The sequence below is a fragment of the Lactuca virosa genome, chromosome 2 (assembly GCF_052849685.1).
Source record: "Lactuca virosa cultivar CGN04683 chromosome 2, Lactuca_virosa_CGN04683_v6, whole genome shotgun sequence".
In the NCBI taxonomy this organism is placed as follows: domain Eukaryota; kingdom Viridiplantae; phylum Streptophyta; class Magnoliopsida; order Asterales; family Asteraceae; genus Lactuca; species Lactuca virosa.
Genome location: NC_136427.1, coordinates 129,521,744 through 129,544,191, shown reverse-complemented (window position 1 = coordinate 129,544,191; position 22,448 = coordinate 129,521,744). Strand labels below are relative to the sequence as shown.

Sequence of the window (22,448 nt, the reverse complement as noted above, 5' to 3'; positions counted from 1 at the left end):
GGTTGTTTCATATAAACTTCCTCGTCAAGATCACCATTCAAAAAATCTGTTTTAACATCCATTTGATGTATCACTAGATTGTGAATAGCTGCCAAAGCAAGCAACAATCTAATGGTAGAAATCCGTGCTACCGGTGCATACGTATCAAAATAATCGATACCGGCTTTTTGTCTAAAACCCTAATCTACTGTGTCAAGTCGGGGGTCCCGTCCTTTAAAGATGCAAATTCAAGGACTAATCTGTCTTTCTGAAAGATGTAAACTGTTCTTGTTTATCCGTTGAGTGGATAAGTCCGGGAAAAATAACGATTCCTTTGAAAACACAGAAAACTGGAAACGTCTTCTTCTTCATCTTCCTCTCAAAACTGATTCTGTTTTTGGTGCCTAAGATCAGAATTGTTACATCAGGAATTATCCCAGTTTGGATTTCGTGACACCCAAGGCATTTAGGGTCGAAATATCAAACAAGGAAAGTGTTTACACGATTCCTGTTTGTGATCCAGATTTTCTATAACCCTAGATCGAATCCCCAACACCGTCTCACTAAAATTTGAAAAATTAGTCTAACTAATAAAGTAATTAAAGATTATTATACATTTCTAAACTAAAAAGTGTTTAACAAGATTTTTGAATTCATATATTTTCTTAGAATGTTAGCTGATTTTCAGATCAAGAACGAACTGGACAAATTGTGCATCAAACAAGAAGAGATCGTTAGAAAGGAGGTACATTCTGGAACCGACACCTTTTTCTGGTTGGACAATTGGCTGGGTGTTGGTCCGTTGAAATCTATTTTTCCAGAGCTATATCAACTTCAATCGCAAAAGAAATATAAAGTTGCAGATAGAATCTTTGACTCGGGATTTTTTTGGTCATGAGATGCACAACCTCGTGATCACCAGCTACTCCAAATTTCTCAGACCATTGGTTCAATAAACATAATCAGAAAAATGATGGTTGGATTTGTGGTTTAGCTTCGGACGTGAATTACAGTGTGGAGATTCTAAGAAGAAGAATAAGGAAGTCACAGACCAACTACACAAGTAATTTGATTTCATGGATTAAAGAAGCTTCCGATCAGAACTAAGAAAAAGATGGGTGAATGTGGAAACAGATAGATGTGGCTTATGCAACACAGATGAGGAAACTACTGATCACGTGTTTTGTTATCGCAATTAAGTAAAAACTGTTTGTGAGATTGTCTTCAGATGGTGTGGTATTCAACAGGTACAGGAGCCTCTTTCAATTCAAGGGGTTATAGAGTACGCGTCCAAGTGGGGAAACTTCCCGAAGAAAAGAAACAAACTAAGTGGGATATACTATGGTACATTGTGGGGAATATGGAAGGCTCGAAATGATTTGGTGTTTAACAGGAAAATAACCCTTCCTTCTGTGATAATGGATTGTATTAAATCAATGGTTTTTTTTTTATGGTTTAAGCACAGGGGTAATAAAGATAATATTAGGTGGTCAGATTGGAACATCTGCACTTTCCGTTGTCTGTAATTTCTATGTTCTTATTTATGTTCTGTACTCTTTTGCTTCTGTCTAGTCTCTTGTTGGCTGACGCATTTTATTAATATTATTTGCCCGTTCCAAAAAAGAAAGCAAAACAAAAAAAAACTAAAATTTATTCATAATAAATATATTTTAAATGATTTAGATAAAATAATTTTAATAAAAATTAAAACAAATCTTTATTAAATTCATTAAAATTAAAAAATAAAACAAAAAATATTAATAAATAAAGGTTTGATGGGAAATAAGTGTTGGGTATTTTTTTAACATTTAAGTTTTTTTAATACTCATATATAAACTACAAATACATATGTAAGTTAGAGGTATATAATTTACGAAAATATATGATAAAGTTCTAATATTTTAGTTCAGTTTACGGTTTAATCACAACATTTATATTTTGAACATAAAAGTCCCGATTATCTATTTTATACGATAAGTTGTTGCTTTCTGTTGAAAAAAAATAAGTACTATTTCGTTAATTTAGTCAAAATATAAAATAATCGGAACTTTTTTGTTCAAAACTAAAAGTTTGAATTAAACCGTAAATTGACTCAGAATATTAGCATTTTATCGGAGATTTCCCTATATTTAACGTTAATATTATTTGTCTTTGTATTCGTTAAAATAAACAATCTAATTTTCCAAAATATTACTGTCTTTCTAAGTCTTGAAAATGAAATTTTTGCTAATGGATTTGCGCTCTTCGTAATAGAACTTCATAAATAAACTAACTTCGAAAAAAACAAACCATCAAAATTAAACTATTAAACCACCTACACTTCTCAGCCAATCGTATTATGTGAGTACCCAACTAGATATATCTTAATGGTGAATGATATTTCTCGATATATTTTGTGTTTTTTTACAATACGACATGTCCACAAAGAAACTATTTTACCAAAATAAAATTAACCAGTGTGCGTATTCGTCGAAATGAAACTAATAGCTACCGCCGCATCGCGCGGGTACTCTGTTACTCTCTCTGTCTCTCTCTCTCTCGATATATATATATATATATATATATATATATATATATATATATATATATATATATATATATTCTTTTTAGTAGTCATTTATTAAATTTCAATTTAAGTGTTCTATTAAGAGAAGAAGATTAATTAGCATCTATTGACATGGATATCGTACTGAAACTGAAATGACTCTACAAACTTTATCAATTGAAACTGTAATGGTTGAAACTACTAATGATTGTCAAAAGATTTTGTAATTTATGTTTATATGAGAATGTTACTTTTTCATGTGTAATTTATGTTCATTCTTACGATAATGCTTAATTTTCACTTGTTAGATATGTTTTTTCCTTTCATTTACGTCATGCTAATGACCATATTACTACGGTACTTATAATTTATGTTAATTCTTATAAAAATATTATATTTATGCTTGTAGTTTATATTTATTCTTATCAGAATGTAAAATTTTCACTTTTATTTTTATGAGAATTAATTCTGATGAGAATGTATTACTAATTAAGAATATTTCAAGAATTCAAATTTAAATTTTTTTATTTTTATTAGAATGATATATGATTTTTAAAGAATTAAGTATTTTAAACGGTTTACGTTTTTTTTGCAAAAAAATAAATAAATAAAATAAAAAATTAGTTCCTAAAAAGTAAAAAAAAAAAAACCGCATCAAATAATTATAAAAATAGTCAAAAAAAAATATATCCTATAATTATTGCATATTCTATAAAAAAAATTAAACAAGAATTATATAAAATTCTTTTTTACATAGTTTTATGGTAATTGCAGGGTGCATGATATTCCATTTAAAATATACACATATGATTATAAATATTTATTATTTTCATTCAATTGTCCGAATCAAGTTACACAATCACAGTATTTGTTAATTATATATTAATGATTTTGTGTTTTAATGGTCCCAACCACATTGTGTGTGTATGTTTTTGCGTTTTTTTAAGATACTAGTTTTTAAATTATTATTTTAATTGAATCGAAAGAAATTAAGATTTTAAAATTAATAAATAATACATTATAAATATAAAAATTAATTTTTTAATATAATAAAATTAAAAACTCAACCGGTAAAACCAACTAAACTGATGTAATTAACGTGTCACCAACAATTTCATTGACCAAAACCATAAATAAAATAAAATAGTTCGAATCAGTTGAGAATTAAAAGATTAATGAAAACATAAGAATTTATTTTTTGTTCTATTCTTTAAGAAAAAACCAATTAATTCATTAAAACTAACCTTATTTGTTGATTTTTTTTAAAAGTCTTCTTCAAAATCTTGCATATATGCTCATTTGATGTGCATATATGCATATTATAAAATATGCATATATGCATACTTTTTAAAAAGACATTTTAGACAAATTTTTCGACGAATCATAACATATTATAGTGTTGTAAAAAATTAAGTGATTTTTTTGCGTATAAGGCTAAAAAAAAAAGTTGTAAAAAGTATTCAATTTCAAGAATTTTTGAATTCTCAATTGATCATAAAACCCTCTCTCTCATCTATATATATATATATATATATATATATATATATATATATATATATATATATATATATATATAGAGAGAGAGAGAGAGAGAGAGAGAGAGAGCTTATATTGAGAATGAAAAAAAGGTTAGGATTGTGAGAATGATTTTGGACTAAGCATTTAAATGATGAAATCGGAATTTTACTATCTTATTAAATATGAATTACACATTGGGAAGTCAATGATTTCTATTAAGTCAAAATGTAAGTGATCTTTTTTTTTTCCATGATTATTGCCTGATAATTAAAAAACGTTTGGTATACAATATATTAGATCATTGGTTGTTTGTTAAGGTCAATGATGGCATATCCAGTTTCATCATTTAGTAGCAGACAATTGAAAGAAAGACAGTATTTTATAAATACTTTAAGCGTACTCATTGAGGAATATGGGCAGTTAATTATGGAGTCGGCGTGGTTTGTTGATCATGATGTCGATGATAGTAATATAAATTTGGTATACGTTGTGGATGATGAACTAGGTATATTGTTGGAATTTTATATACATAAAGGAATTGCAAGTTGGTAATTTCCTTTATATCCCACATTGGTGGGAGAAAGAAATCTTTGTGTGTTTATAAGTTTATTCCGTTGATAGGTCATCAAAGGCTTTAGTGGATCAAATGTATGGTCCAAGCCCACGCGCATGCCTAGCCTAACCTAACCTACCGGTAGCTGACACCGGGTCGCCGTGAGTGCTCTTTGCACTTCGCATTGGGAGCTAAGGAGCTTTTATATTTGATGAGTTTGGGTCAAGTTGTTTTAACCGATTCGGTCAATTGTTGACCGCCGTTGACTTCGTGGTGGACAAGTCAGGAGCTCTCTCCTTCTCTCTATGATTTTCTTCCAGTTATGTTGGAAAATCAGTAGATCTACATCGTAGATCTACTGCTTACAACAGGTCAGTTTTATATTATTGTTTTGTTTTTTAATTTCATCCAATAACGGGACACTCTCCTTTACCTTTCTTATAATCAGATCTAATCGAAAAGGATTAATCTGGTTTTTAGACGAAACTTGGTAATCATATTAATAATAATTGGATCTATCATTCGCAACTAATCAACATATAATTCTTAATATTATTTATCGGTTTCCTTGCTTGTCTATTAATTTGATTTACAACATATACGGTGTGTTTTTATTATGTTTTGTAGAAGATGATGCGCAATAATTCTATCTTTTGAAATTAGTTTCCATATCCAACTATCTGTTAGTTTATGGAAGTTCAATAAAACGAAATTTTAATTGTAGCTTTTCTATTTTCAAAAATAAAGGAATTTAGTGGTGATTACAACTTGTTATTATTAAAACTTTAGCGTTGTTACAATATTTCAGCCCCATTAAACAAAACATAGAATTCATTACTGTTTAGATTGATGTTCCCCACTTATACCCCTTTGAAAGAAGATGTAAATATCGTTTATTCTGTACTGATTATGTTTTTTGTTTTGTTATAGTTTTACCCTTTCGTAATTAGATGTAATTCTGGTTTATTTAGTAGTGATTACCCTACAAGATAATGATTGTAACTTTTCTATTTTCGAAAAAAAAAAAAAACTTAGTAGTGATTACAACTTGTTATTATTAAATTTTGAGCATTGTTACAATATTTCAACCACATTAAATAAAACATGGAATTCATTATTGTTTAGATTGATATTCCCATGTTATACCCCTTTGTAAGAAGATGTAAATCTCGTTTATTCAGTAGCGATTATGTTTCTTTGTTTTTTTTTACAATTTTACCCTTTTGTAATAAGATATAATTATGGTATGTTTAGTAGTGATTACTCTACACGATGATGACTATTCATACTCTTTGTATTGTAAAAAATTTCATATCGTAAATAATGTTTTATTGATTATGTTTTTGTTGTGTAGACAGTGAAACTCAATTAATCATTGATGATGAGGAATGTGACACAAAATCATTTCATAATGGTGATGATGGTGAAGGTAAACATTCTTATCTGATTGATTTAATCGAATATGACTGCATTAAATAATTTACTTGGTATATGCATTAATAATAACAGTGTTTTTTATCTGGTGACGAATCTGATACATTGAATGATGAATTGACCAGTAACATATTAGATTTACCTTGTGGAAGCTCAAAATTGTGGCAAAATAATTTAGGCAGTTGAGGAGGCTTCATATGAGTCATTAGAAAATGAAACAAATATGCAGAAAAGGCAGGTTTTGATGTTCTGTTGAATACAAAAACAAGGTTTGGTGACAAATCTTTAAAGAAAAAATTTGTGGTTTGCAACCAAAATGGGAAGATACCAAATAAATACATTGATACACGGAATACAAAATATGGTGGCCAGAAGAAACGTAACTTAGACTTCAGGATACCATAATGTAGAGCTAGGATTATATTTGAGTGCGAAAGATTCAGGACGGATGTGTTCAAGATAAAAAAGTTTGATCAGCGACATAACCATCCTCTATATATAACAAAAGAGAGGTGACGTTTAAAAAGATCTAGGAAGTTAACTTATGGAGATAAAGAGTTTATAATTTGTCCTTCGACATTAAACATTGGTGCAACTAGGGCACATACACTTCAAGTCTCTAATGGCTCACTCCCAAACCTTAGAACTAGGAGATAGGAGAGGAGAGGCAATGAGAAAATCAGATTTCTCTAGGTAAAGGAGTCCACGAAAATAGTTGACCCAAGGGTCCTATTTTTAGCTATCAGGAAACACTAGAAACCCCAAATTTTCACATTTAATAATAATATTTCAAATCAAGCAATTATCTAGTTTTATAATTATCATTTGGAGGCTTCTAGAAACCCTAATAGGGTCCTCAAAACCATTCATATGATAGAGGTTTCTAAATCCTCTCATTTGTTCAACTATTGAACAATTACAACTCAAACCTTGCACCTTAATTAGTTCTACTTAATCCCAAATTAATTCCAGATAAATTTTGATTAATAATTAATCAATTCTAATTGATTTCACATTGATTTATTAATCATATAAATTAACAAAAAAATTATTTAACAATTGATCTCACATTAATTTATTAATCAAATAATAAATTAACAAATCAACTATCTATTTCCAATTAATAAATTAATCATTTAATATATTAACAAATTATTTATTACAATTTATTAATCATATAATAAAACAATAAAATTATACTCTCTCTACAAATGTCATTCTAACCAAGTTCTAGTTATGAGGGTAACCCAAAAAGGACTTTGTTTTTAATTACAAGAATATATCAATTTAGTTATGAGCTTAGACACCGTAATAGAACATCTTAGACATAAGTGAGTGACTACAAAAATTTTAGAAAGAAAATGGGCAACATAATAGGAAAGAGGAATGCATAGTTCATAGTGAATAAAATATATGAGATAAAAAAAGATTATCCAAATTACACGTTTGAGTATAAATGTGTAGATAGTGTGTTCAATGCTATGTTTTGGGCTGATGAGAATGATAAAGTTTTTTACAAGGAGTTCAATGATGTAGTCTCCTTTGATGCCACGTTTAGAACGAATAAGTAAGTCACTACGTGATTTATTTCATATGTTTTTGGTTTATTATTGATTTGCAATGTGTTGTAATATGTTATGATTTAACATGTATGTTTGGTGTAGGTATGAAATGGTCTTCGTTTTATTCACAACAATTGATAATCACATGAGATTTGTAACTGTAAGTGTTGGTTTGCTTAGCAATGAGAAGATCGATTCTTATAAATGGTTGCTTGAAGCTTTTTAAACGATCATGGTAAGGAACCAATGTTGGTGTTAACAGATTAGGATCTAACAGTTATACAAGTTGTGGGATCTGTTTTTCCTAATGCTAAACATAGATTATGCTTATGGATTGTAATGGAAAAGCTACAAGAAAAGGCATCGAACTAGTTCTAATAAGTTGTAAGTAGCATGTTAACATCGTTTATATTAAACCCTCTCTTGAAAAAAGCATGTTTATTAATATTATGTGTTTTTTGGTGTTGTTTTGTAATGATGAACATACATGTGTGTTTTTAGTAAGTGCATATTTTTTGAGAAACACAAACTTTAGGAAGAAATTCCACAAACTAGTGTGGAATGTCATTCTCGACCCGAACGAATTTCAGTTTCAGTGGAAGAATGTAACATCCCAAAATCGAGTCAAAAGTTTTCATTTTTAATCTATTCCAAAATCCACAAATATCACAATTAATAATTTTCAAAAGTCATAAAAGAAGAATCAGAGCATTCCGAAGATGGTGTCTTCTTCAATGGAAATGGCTATGATGTGAGGTTGTTGTTTTGATCGGGATTTTTGCATGGTAATAATTTGTTCACGAGCTTAGTCAATTGCCCGAGTTGACTCTCGATGTTTTTAATGGAAGCTTGGTGGTTTCTAATTGTAACATTAGTAACATCATGTATTTTCTCATAAGCTTCCATGAATCTATTGAGCATTAACTTAAAATCTGGTATTTTCTCGGTTGGTTGTTGTTCTTTTTGGTAGTAGCCTCGTCCGGTTTGCCAATACTTTTCTTCTCTATCCTTCTTGTATTCTTCATATGGCAACCATTCCCTCTTTAGCTTCCTCCAATTTTCATCAAACCAGTCACCACTAGATTAGCATACTTGTGCTTTTCAGTTTCTGTTCTCATCCAAATTGCAATATTTTGTCAAGTGTGATCCATTGCAATTGTTACAATCTACTTGTATGGCATGTATCGATTGACCCATCTTTGTCATCCTTCGATTCATATTTTTGAGTTTTTCCATCATCGCTGCTAAGCTCTCGTTTCCTCCATCTCTACTTCCTTTACCTCTTGTCATATCCTCTTGAGGATTGTGATACTCTCTTGAATGTTTCGCAAATTCTTCTATTAATTCCTTGATTTTAGCAGGATTTTTCTTTGTCATTGGTCCGTGAGAATTAAGGAGTTGCCTTGTGGTCACATTTACCCCATCATAAAATATAGAAACCTATTGTTTCACATTAAGCTCGTGTTGAGGGCAATTTCTTAGCAATCCCTTGTATCTTTCCCAAGCTTCATATAAGGACACGTCATCATTTTGTTGGAAGTTTGATATCGTATTCTCGAGTTTGTCTATCTATAAAGGATGGATGAATTGTTATATGAATGCTTCACGAAGGTTGATCTAGGTTCTAATAGTTCCAGGTGCTAATGACTTCAACCAAATTTTTGCATATCTAGTAAATGTCACTAGAAGCATCCTTAGTAGTACTACATTTCTTGAAACGCTTGGAACATTGAAGAAATTTTCAATGTCCTATACTTCGTCAAGCTATTTGAAGGCATCTTCATAGGCTGTCCCAGAAAATGGAATGTCCTTGAGCATCGCGAGAATGTAGCCCTTGAGATCAAAGTTTGTAGCAGGTGGTATCTCGGGTGGAACAAGACCGAGACCATGGTCATCACACATTCTCCTCTTGTACTCCACAATCGTCATCTCTGATATGTCCTCCATCTCTTTTACCTCAATTTTGACCTCGTCTTCTAAATCGTCTTCAGTTTCTGGTTCGTAGCCAACGCCCCTTTTGTCTGCAGTCTTTTCAATGATTTCAAACTTGTCCACGTGAAAACTGTTACTCGACTCATCAACCTTTTTATCTTTCTTCTTATGGAATATGGACTCTGGATCATCAAGTGGTGGTATGATAGGAAAGTTGGACCCCTGGTCATATATCACCGAAACAAAAACAAAACAAAAACATACAAACGAACTAAAAAGAAAATAATAAAAAAAAACCAAAAAATGTAACTTCTCACGACGTGACAGTAAGATGGTCACGACGTGAACACTACAAAATTAGAAACTTTTAATTAATTCGTAAAATTAACTTTTTGCGGTTTTTATCCCACAAAAGGGATCGCATAACTTAAAGCAATTAAATTAAAAACTAAAATTATTCGTTCTCCTTCAACGGCGCCAAAAACTTGATGTGGGATATACTAGTTTTAAATTTATGAACATAACTAAATTTATCTACTAATGCACTTATATGCAATGTACCTAGTCTTTATAATATAGAAAAGTAACTCAGGTATCGAACTCACGAAACATTATTTAGCAAATAAAATAACTACTAAAAACTAATCTAAAACAATAACTAAAAATGAGGGTTTTTATCTGATTTTGCAAGTTCATTAACTTCACTATTAAATTAACTAAAAAACTAAACAAACAATTAACTAAATAAGATTGTAATCAAGATTAGGAAGATACTTTCGTTTAGCTTTGAATTCCCCTTTTTCCTATGATTATTTACAATACATGGAATAATTCAGTTTGTTACCAATATAAATATTATTAAGAATCATGATCCAATATCCTAATATTTTCACCAATACATTAACAACTATGTTGTGATCATACACAAGTGGACATATAATTGATTATTTAAGATTATTGGGTTATGTAAGATATATATAAGATTAATTATCTATGATCAAGACAAATATCCAAACACAATTATGAACAAATTATGTTCTCTAATAACAGTTAAAGTTGTGACCTTTATTACCTAGTCTAAGATTTGGCTAATCCTAGCTCTAGCAATTTAATGATCATAAACAACTAATTAGAAAAGTTCATGCAATTAAAGTGGCCATTCAACCACACATAACTTGAATCTAAACAACAAAGATTAAAACTTTCAACATGCTAGGTATTGATAATAAAACACAAGCTAAACCAACTTCATAAAATCCATGAAAAGAGAAACTAACACATATTATTAAGGTTCATCTACACTAAACAAAAACCTAATTATTTAGCTCATCATTATAGAAAATAAACATATAAAAACATAAGAGTTAAAAATTATACATGATCAATCTAATGCAAACCAAATGTGATGTGTGATTACTTGCTACAATCTTCAAAGCTCTTAATATCCAATCTTCTTCACCTTCGAAGGTTTGATTTTCGCAGCTTCTTGTCCCAAAAGTTGACTAAAATCTACATAATACCTCTCTAATCATCCTCAAGGAAATCTAACAATCGATATATATTGTTTCCATAAAAAAACTCCTCATGTCGTGACCAATAGAGTGTCACAATGTGAGCTTAGTAATTATATGTAGTCAATATGGAAACTTGTACTTTGTGTAGCAATCTTCTGGGATATAGTGGTCATGACGTGACTGAATGTTGGTCACATCGTGAGCTTCTTTTATCAAGTAAAGAACCGATATCTTTCTTGATTCCACGTTGTGGTCTTCAATACACCATGTCATAGGAAGTGTGTTTAACTCAAAAAAAATTTCTTAAAGCTCTCACCTTCAGCTCCATTCCTTCCAGTATCCAACTTTTGTCATTTTCAGTCCCTTTTCTTCAAGAATATTATTTTTGGCAGCAAATACAATTAACTTAATAAGTACCGAATATCTTTTCATTTTACCAAAATATAGCTTAAAATGTATTAAAATAATGCCTAAATATATGTGTAAATATAGCAATATCAGCAACCAAACAGTAATTTTTATTTTTTTATGACGTCCGCAAAAACGTTATAATAGTTCGCCAATCCGAAAATTTGATAATGTGGTCACAACTATTAAAGAATAAAAAGATTTATCCTCAATTTCTAAGGATGAGCTCAGAATTACTCTTGAAGCCCGTGAACATAGAATGAACCAAAATGATGATATTGGCAAGTTGGAGCATGCTTTACAAAGCAAGATGTCCATTAATAAATCCCAAGGCAGTAGCAGCAATGTACAAGGAGTATGAAATCTTGGTGGCTATAGAGATGGCTACATAGGCGGACTAGGTAGATGAGGTCATAGTAGATGTGACATCCCCAATCATGGCCAGAAAAGACTGATTTGTTTATGCTTATTTAAAAATCAGAGTATCCTCTTTGAGGGATAATATTGAAGAATTTGTTCCAAAAAACATGACAATGATATTATCAAGCATTTTCGAAGAAATGTATTTTATTTATATTAAAACATTGGGATGTCATCGTCAATACAGAAACATAAGCATAACAAAATATTAAAAGCCTTATAGTAATTAAACTATTGACCTAATACTCTTTGAATCTCTCAGCAAAATGTATCCTTTATATCGCTAACTGTAATACAATAAACTGAATGGGTAAGGTTGGAAAACTTAGTGAGTACATAGGGATTTCAATCCCACAACGTTTTAACGTGTATATATATATATATATATATATATATATATATATATATATATATATATATATGTATATATTAGAACTCACAAGATACAATTTCACCTCATAGAAGCAATTTAACCCACCCCGTCGATCCTCACAATGACACGATCCATACTTTTGGATCTAAAGTGAATGGCTTTACCTAATCCATACTCTCGGATCAGGTATAAATGACTATGTCTAATCCATGCTCTCGGATCAATGACAAATGACTATGCCCAATCCATACTCTTGGACTAGGGACGAATGACTATATCTTATCTATGCTCTCGGATTAATAAGAAATGACTATGCCCAATTCATGCTCTCGGAATAGAGAGAAATGACTATGTCTAATCCATGCTTTCGGATCAAAGACAAATGTTAGAGTTCTACCCTCCGTGTATATCTCATCCGTACTCTTAAGGAGATACTACCCAATATTCATCTTAATTAATTTAGGTCTATCCGTAAGTCCTAAATCATCATATATGTTCTTAACACGTATTTCAAGCAATAGAAAATATCTCACAAATGAACTCTTTAACAGATATTTAATACTTTAATTAATAATTCTATTAAAATCATGTTCATGAAAGGGACTATGCACTCACTTGTTAAAGTGATGACTCGAAACTGGGACAGCGCTTCACTTCTAGCTACTGTCTTTTCCTTCGATGTAACTGTTGGGGGTCAGAAATGGCATCGACCAAGTCCTCGCACGATAGCCTGGAGTGTCACAATTGAATGCTTGGTCCTGGAGGGATGAATATGCTATATGGTTATGGTTGCGCCCTTTCTAACACCAATTGGTTTTAGATCAACCGGTAGCGCTAATGCTCAACAAGTAGTATCAGAGCCAGTTGCGAGGGTTCGATTCTCTCAGGGAGCAATTTCTGAGGGGGGAGGGGGATTGTTGGGGGTCAGAAATGGCATCGACCAAGTTCTCGCATAATGGCCTGGAGTGTCGGAATCGAATGCCTTGTCCTGGAGGGTTGAATGTGCTATATGGGTAAGGTTGCACCCGTTCTAACACCAATTGGTTTTAGATCAACCGGTTGTTTTAATGCTCAACATTAACCTATTATCTTTATCACTCAGTCTTAGTCTTATATTTATTGCGAATAATTATTAGTATAGATTCATAATTAATTCAAAGTCTATTGATCTATAGCTGATAAGGGACAACCAGGTAAGATCATATCAGAGGTAGGGTCTGTTTGGCATACATAGTATACAGTTTGGAAAGCCCACTTTAAACACATCACTAAATCTAGTTCGTTCACCATCCCCGTAAGTAAATCAGTTAGTATAACAACTTGGAATCACTGATAAATATTGTTTATAGGTTCATAATAACAATAATAAATTTAAAAATAAGTTAGACTTAAAGCGTAATAGGTGTACCTTAACTTACAGGATTTCTAGCGAAAGCTTAGAACACCGTGGTCAGAACTTCGTCGCTGAATCTTTTTTTATAAAAAGATTAGTTCATTGAAGATGATAATGATGATTTTAACACACAATATGATGAAAGTAAACATCAAAAATCCTCCATCAAATCCTAGTCCAACAACCCCTACAATAATGCCACCGGCATCACAAAGAAATAGTAGTAGTAGTAGTAGTAGTAGTAGTAGTAGTAGTTGTAGTAGCAGCAGATCAGGGGGAGCAACACCAAAAATGAGAAGTCTAGATGACATTTATGATGCAACACGTCCAATTGATATGCCATTTGACTATTTTCTATTTTATTTGATGGTTGAATGTGATCCAATGACATATTAAGAAGATAAAGAAGAAAGCAAGTGGAGTAAGGTTGTGAATGAAGAAATCAATTCAATCAAGAAGAATGACACATATGAGCTTACAAGTCTTCCAAGGGGACACAAAGCAATTGGAGTAAAATGGTTCTATAAGATAAAGACAATTCAGAAAGAAAAAGTGGAAAACTATAAGGCAAGGTTAGTTGCAAAAGGTTACAAGCAGATACATGGAATTGATCTTGACAAAGTATTCTCCATGAAACATCCGAAAAACTAAGAGGTAGAAATTTCATTCTTAATTCAATCAAAACACCAATTATCTTTCCAAAAAAATTAAAAGTATTTCATAATAAAATTGTTATCAAAGTACAATCCAAAAATCATCATATTGCGGAAACATGGGTGGATGCGCTGCGATCAAGCCGAGCCCTCCCCTCTCGAACCGGATATACCTGAAACAAAAACTGAAAACTGTAAGCACAAAGCATAGTGATTTCCCCAAAGTACCACATACCATACATAAATAAGTTAGTGCTATGGGCCAAATCATAGTCTTACAAATCATTTCCTGCCAAGGGCCAAATCCCGGTCTTCTACACAGGTGCCAGACGCCAAATCCTGGTCTTTCATACAGATGCCAGGGGCCACATCCTGGTCTTTCATATGGATGCCAGGAGCCACATCCTGGTCTTTCATACAGATACCACAAATATAGCTAGCATCCTATATCACAAATAATGGGTCGGCCTTGGTGCCTTCGACCCATTGATATAGTGAGAAAACTCACCTCAATCTGTTGAATACCATAGATAAAAGCTCGGACAACCGATCAGGAAGATCCCCGCACTAACAACGTCAAATAATACCAAATAAATAATTGGTCCATAACCCATAGATGGAATCCTCCCCCGATTGTCCAATAGTTAGGGTAAAAGTCCATTTTACCCTTTCCTCTCTTGGCCCAAAATCTAAAACCCAAACCAATAGCAACAAAAGCCCATTATGACCCTATATCCTAATTGGAACCAAAACCCATCATGGGCCTAATCCAGTAAGGCCCAATTTCCGAAAAGGCGCCCAAAATAACCTAAGGTCAACTCTAGTCAAACCTCTGGTCAAAGATCAAAGTCAAAAAGTAAACAGGTCAAAGAATTCAATATTGAATGAGTACGCCCTGCGTACTTAGTCAGTACGCCCAACATACTCCGCATCTTGACTAACCCACGAGATATTGACCCAATACGCACTGCGTACCAAGAGGTACGCCCCGCGTACACTCCTTGCTCATAATCCATCTAGAAATGGTCTTAAACCTTTATGCCAAAACATCCAATCACTAGTACAAAAATGACCTACGGTCACACTTTTAGAGAAACAGTCTGTCACACTTTTTATTAAAATTGTGGTCGAATGTCACTAAAAAAGTTTAGAGACTGTTTCTGGATACATTTAAATTAGTTTGTGTGGCCATTGTACTGATAATCAAAACTTTAATCACATTTAATTATAACAAATGTGAAAATTATTAGCCACACTCGAACAATGTGGCCATATGTCACCATCACCCACATGTGTACCGATTAATGTTGTGATATTTTTTTATAAGAGACAATAGATAAATATATGGTCACATGATGCAATTGTATATGTTTCTGTATCGTGGTACGATTTTAGACACATAAAATCCAATATAGCTAACAGGTGATACATATAACCATATTAAATATTTGTGTGTCTATAGGATGGTGTTTACTAATTAATTAGTAAAAGCAAGAAAACAAGTTACTTTTAGTGGTTTATGGCTATGTGCCTTTTCTTATGTGTGTCAAAATATGATGAATTGTCTTGAAAAAAAATTGTGAGTGTAAGTGGCATTTGGTTATAGTTAAAATTATTATGTGTGTCTATAGGTAAATCTAGTTATAGAAGAAAAATAATTTGTGATCAATATAATTATAGTATGATACATCATAAATTTACAAACAATTATTTTTATACAATATGGGCCACAAATCTTCAATACCTTGTGTTTTTTTTCTTTCACAAATATAACCAATTGAAATCTGTCTCTCCAAGCCAAAGCGATTTAGTTGAAGAATACTATATGCATAATATTGATACGAATATTAGATAAACTCTTCAACAGTTCACTGTAAGTGTATTATTTATATATTAAATATTTAGTATTTTTATTAGTTAGCCTATTTCATTAAATATTCAAAATAAAAAATAAATGTAATTACAAAAATATTATAAATGTAAGGCCTTTATTAAACAAAAAGAAAAGCTAGTACATGTACTATCACACATAAAGATATTGAAAACAAAGAAAAAACTTTCTTTCTTTTTGTGACTTTTTACATTGATTTCCACTACAATCAGCACAAACCCCAAAAACTATCTTAAACTCTCTCTTCTGTTTCTTTTCCCTTAATTACAAATGTACCCATTAGTAATGATAGCATATCTCCCTACGACCATCAGTTGTCTTGTATTCATCATCATCATGGAACAGGTAACTGATGTTGTTACTGCTGTTTGCGTCACCAATGAGTTACTTCACTTCCTCAAGACCACTTTCAAAGTTATTTAAACTATACACCTTTTTTTATGATCAGTGTAATCATGGTTAATGATGAAACTCTGGTTGTGATCTTTAAAAACCTGAAGAGTAAATTATTTTTGTTTGATCTGATGTTGTTGTTGTGCAATTTGCATAGCTAGTTTGACTCAAAGAACTCCATGCTTCAGAGGAAGAACCAGTTGTGCACACATCATGACCCTCACCACCACTTCCAAACATTAGCATTGGTACTTTCACAAATGTTGTAGGGTAGTGGCATTCCAAACATTACATGCTCTGATGATTCTCCTGATAACCTAAATAAAAAGAATTCTCATTGCTATCAATGTTGTTGGTCATCAAACTTATTGAAGAGTTTAGATCTTCTCGTGGTGATGGTGGTGGTGGTGGTGGTAAGAGATGAGTGATATGTCATAAATGATTAGTTCTCCAAAAAACAAATCATAGATCAATTTTATAATTGGTTAAATATGTAGAACATAGTACTAAGTTTGACCAACACCTCATTTTTAGTGATCTAAGTTTTCATTTGGGAAAATCATCAAACAGTTGATATGCGATATTGAAATAACTATAATTTACAAATGAAAATAGATGCTCGTACCTTATTAGGGAAGTTCTTCAATGGAATTAAAGAGACCACCAGAGAGATAACACAACGTCCCTCACTGTTGTATTTTAGGCATTCTCAATTACCAACTTCTCCTCTTTAACCATAGCACAATGTATACTGTATAAGAAGGTAATAAGCTATTTAGAAGCCGAAATATGAAAAAAAAAATAGATTTTTATAGAAAACATGTTGAATAACATGGATCTGATTACATTAAAGATAAAAATAAACATTTAAGGTTTTGAAAGAAACAACAAAATTTCATATTCTCCCGAATCTAATTGACCACCAGATGTAATTAACTTTTTGGGATCAATGGATTCCAATTTGCAAATCCAGAAACAGACCCCAATAAAGCTTATAAAGATTCAACTATAACCACAAAAACACTAAAAAAGTGGATTTAGGTCTAACTGATTTTGATTTTAGGTATTCAAATCCGATTTTTTTATCCTTTTTTTCGGATTGAATGTGGCGCTGATACCTTCCTCAATCGATGACGATAAAGGCGAGGCGGATCGGTGAAGGTTTCCAGCAAGGCAAAGCTTTGGTTGAGCGGTGGTGAGGCATTAGACCGGTGGTGGTGCATAGAATGAAGGACCAGGTTCTAGATGAATATGAAATGCAACATAGAATATGTGAATCATCCATTGAAGTTCGGTGTGAGCGAGAACTGAAATCGATTGGCGGGTGGTGAGAGATTGGTCAAATTTTTGGGAGAACTTTGAAATCTAAACCATAGCCAAAGTTTGGGGGAGCGGAGTATGTTGGAAATATCCAACTGAATTAAAAATAAATGTCAAAATTTTAATTTTTTAAATTCTAGTTATTATTATTATTATTATTATTATTATTATTATTATTATTATTATTATTATTATTATTATTGTATTTTATTATTTTTTGTATATGTATGTAACTATGTATGTGTTTGTATTATATGTGTATGTGAATTTGTGAGTGTATGTGTAAGTGAAAAAAAAAAAACAAAGTGGAAAAAATGACGTTCGTGCTCTAGAAAACGAAAATAAGAAAAAATCCTATTAGCAAGAACTTTTGACAGTTGGAGATGTTTTGTGATTTTAAACAAAAATAACACAGTGGAGGGAAGACTCAAGCTATTGTGATATAAATATGCTATTATAAAACAATTAACAAAAAGTATATTATTTTTGGCATATAATGTATAAATTTAAAACTATATTTCTAATAATTTGCAACTAATAAATAAAAAACATTAATGAAAGGTGTGAGTCTAGGTATGGATACGTATAGGGGTATAGGTGGGAGTATGGTGAGGTAGGTATATGTATGGGTGGGTTGGAATGGATATAAGGAGTGTTGGTAGGGATATGATTATATGTGTGAGTGTGGTGAAGTGGGTGTGTGTTTGTGTGTGTGTATATATATATATATATATATATATATATATATATGGGGATTTGGGATAGGGTAGGGTGGGGCAGGTGTTGGTGTAGGTTTGTACGTCGGGGTGTCTGCTTGTGGTGACACTTAGCATTTAGGGGTGGTGTTGGGTATAGATGTAGGCAAGACTTCAGGCTTAGTACTTATGACTTGGGACTTCAGGCTTATTGCTTATGACTTATGGCTTATAGCTTAAGGCTTTGGCTTAAGGGTTACTAATTATGAACTGTGGGATAGGGCCTATGGCTTATTACTTATGACTTATGGTCTCTATCTTAAGGCATGTAGCTTAAGTCTTACTGGTTATAACTTATGGTTTATGGCTTCTGATGTATGGCTTAGGGCATAATGCTTATGGCTTAGGAGATAAGGTTTAGGGATTATTTTACTTATGGATTATGGCTTATAACTTATAACTTAGGGCTTAGGGCTTAGGGCTTAATGTTAAATGTTATGCTTATATTGTTTAAAGACTTATGGCTTATAGCTCATGGTTTAATGCTTAAGGCTTATGTTTTATGGCTTATGAATTAATGCTTATGGCTTATGACTTAGGTTTTAAGGCTTAGGGATTAGGTGATTAAGGCTGATATTTTATAACTTATGGCTTAAGTTTTATGAATTAATTCTAATGTCTTAAGTCTTATGTCTTAGGGATTATGCTTAGGGCTTATGATGTGTGGTGTATGAATTATTGATAATGTATTATGACTTATGGCTTAGGGTCTATGTCTAGAGGCTCATGGCTTATGGTGTATGTCTTTGGGATCAAAGCATATGGTTTATGGCTTCAGGAGTAGTGCTTATAAGTTAGGGTTTAGGGCATATTGCTTATGGTTTATGGTTTATGGCTTATGGTTTATATGTCATGGCTTATGACATATGAACCAAGGCTTAGGGTTTAAAGCATATGACTTTTGGTGTATGAATTATTTCTTATGACTTAGGACTTGATGTATAGGACTAAGGGCTTAAGACTTTTGTCTCTTGACTACACACATACCATTACCTCTATACCTATACCCATACCCCTACACACAAATAATTGTACACTTATTCCCACAAGCTCATAACTTGTCATGTATGACGTGGGGCTTTAGAGTTATATATGTATTAAGGTTTATGACTTAGGGCCTCGCTTTAAATTATTTCATATTTCAATTTTTTTTGCATCCAAAATGAATAGTCACAAAACACATCCTTTTGTATGAATTATTAATTCTTATATATATATATATATATATATATATATATATATATATTAAAAACCATCATTCAAAATTTCAAATGAAAATTTAAACTTCCCACTCGAGATTTTATTTGAATTTCACTTTCACACACCTTAAATTTAAATTCCCTCCTAAATATTAATTCATTTTATCTTTATTTTCTATTAATTTCATTTTTTATTCGAACTCTTCCCAAATATATAGGCCAAGGCTCCGTTCTCTCATATATGTTTATACGCTCAAGAATCGCTCAAACACTGCTTTTGATCTACAATCTACGCTGCCGACTAGTGGATTGGTCTTCGAATAAGTCGATTTCGGCCGCTGAACAAGATTTTGTAGTTTTTCCTTCTTAATTTCTTGCTTGATCGGCGCACATGGAGGTGACTTTCAAGGAACCACAGGTAAAATTAGGTCGTCTGTCACCAGAACTTTGAGAGCGACTTTCTTTATCGGTGAGTTCTTGTCCGATCGATGGGAGGTGGGTCCATCGATTTGTTGTTCTGCCTCCTTCGGTGAACAGTAGCCATCGTTACCAACCTTCTCTGCCTCTTCTTCTTCGCCTTCCAGTCGATGCTATGCATTCTGCTCCTCCGGATATCCTCCGACATCATCTGCTCCTCCAGAATCCCTCACACATATATCTTTGTCATCTGTGAAGGTTGGTTCTTCTTCCATTCTAAAAGCATTGGATAAATTGATTTTAAAGAATTTTAACATGTGAAGGTTTTTTCCGGCCACTGAACCGGCTAAGGCCATCATCCAGACCTCTGATCCAAAAACTGTGTTCGACATCTAACACTTCTCTCGCGATCAGTATCGTAACTGCCCGCCCATCCGCCGCACCGTGCTGAAGAAAGACGACATATTTAAAGCGATGAAGGAGAAGTTGTTTGATGTCGCTGATTTCACTATGGTTTATTTGACAATTACAGTTGAAGAAGACTACAATGCCTGTGGTGGAGATTATTGAAATATACTTGAGGTTTTGTTTTTCATTTGGGGTTTTGATTTGCCCTTAACATTGCTTGCTTAATTAGCTTAATGATGAAATGAAAAGTGATATATAGTTGAGTTACTGCAAGTTACCATGTCTTCGTGCATTCTATAATCGTTATTATGATTTCCATAAAGTTAGGGTTTCTTCAATACACAAATACAAGTATACTGATGAGCTAAGTAGATCAATGATGAATCATAATTTCAGTCATTGCTCACCACTAGACACATCCTTGAGCATAATTAGGGCCTGTATTGAGGCCTCTAACTGATTTACTTATCTATCTTATTGATAGGCTATATGGTGAAAAAGATTCAAAATTTAGGGTTTTTACCTTTATTCCCTCCATTTCTTCTTCTTCTTTAATTAAAAATTGACAAAAATATACATGATAAATGGTTTGGTTGGACATTAATAGATGCATCTTCAGGAAGAAGGGACAAAAACTATGAAACTTAAAGTAATTACTTCCTTTGAGCAAGATAAAAATGTAACGTTTACATAACTTGTTTTCATATTTTAAATATTTTTTAATGCTTAATAGTACGTCATCAAATATAATAGTTTTTTTAAGTTATGATCCAGATTGGAGCAGTTGTGGTTGAACATGAAACAAATGTAAACTGTTACAAAATACAGTAAGATACCCTATTTACTCATTTTATCAACATCTTATATACCTAGTGTTCTTGAATTATATATATTTGTTGAAGTTAAATTTATAAAAAGCTGTAAGTGGTGAGTAATTTGTAGGTACGCAATTCTTTGCATTTGTGAGAATCCAAGATGCGTTTTTATTGCTACTCACATCGTTGTCACTATTAATATGACTGATTTACAAGAATTGTCTGGTATGAATCAAAGGCATTTACATCTTTTGCACTTAAATATCAAGCATGAGTCTCTATCCTACCTCTACTTTTCGGGTCTGGTTTCAATGTAATGAAGTACAGCATCTTTAGTCCTAGTTTGATTTTTCACAAATTGGGTCTCAAGGTTTGACTTTGTTGATTTAAGGGTCATATGGTAATTAAGTGTAATGTGTTGCATTGTTAGGTGTTGGGTGCGTGGTTGTTGTTGTTTGTGGGGGAACAGAGAAAGAGTTAAATGTAGTTGGAAAACCACCAACCTTTTTGATGGATTTATTACAAAAGATGTAAGTAGTCACTTAAATTCTTACTTCTATTTCTTAATCTTTTACAACATTATACTTCTAACTTTTTCTTATAAGGACATTATACTTTGAAAATTCTATCCAATTATAGCATTATACTTTGATATGTTTTCTTATAAGGACAATACTATAATAGGAAAAAATGAAAGTAAGATCAAATAAAAGAAATTAAAGATTACATTGGTTAACTCGACTAATGCACAAGTATAACACATTCACACTAGTTAATTATTCATATTTGTCTTAATGTTTGACACCTACAACTTTTTATTGCTTCAGGTACCAATCCACCATCCAATCAAAATTAAAACACAGAACTCCATGATTCTAATAAGAAAATGAAAACTTATACAACGTTAGAGGGCATGACAAAAATGTTGGAGATATATAGTTCTTAGTTTATGTGTAAAGTCTTGTG

General features: G+C 32.0%; 1 protein-coding gene and 1 non-coding gene across 5 annotated transcripts; both read left to right on the top strand.

The window, feature by feature from the left end:
- The first annotated feature begins 9,046 nt into the window (after window positions 1-9,046).
- On the top strand, window positions 9,047-9,154 carry LOC145161910 (small nucleolar RNA R71). Its single transcript, XR_013738767.1, has one exon. It is a non-coding gene; the product is annotated as a small nucleolar RNA R71 (small nucleolar RNA).
- A 10,916-nt stretch (window positions 9,155-20,070) lies between these two features.
- Window positions 20,071-22,448, top strand: LOC145159491 (phosphoglycolate phosphatase 2-like). Of its 4 annotated transcripts, XM_079078490.1 has the most exons (5): window positions 20,071-20,517; window positions 20,583-21,494; window positions 21,610-21,795; window positions 21,913-22,012; window positions 22,310-22,448. In XM_079078490.1, exons 2-5 carry the CDS (start codon window positions 21,433-21,435, stop codon window positions 22,370-22,372), a joined length of 411 nt encoding a protein of 136 aa, XP_078934616.1. In that variant the 5' UTR covers window positions 20,071-20,517; window positions 20,583-21,432; the 3' UTR covers window positions 22,373-22,448. The 4 variants fall into 4 exon arrangements, 3 of the variants coding, with proteins under 3 accessions (XP_078934616.1, XP_078934617.1, XP_078934615.1); XM_079078491.1 differs by having other exon boundaries at window positions 20,071-21,494; window positions 21,610-21,707; XM_079078489.1 differs by having other exon boundaries at window positions 20,071-21,494.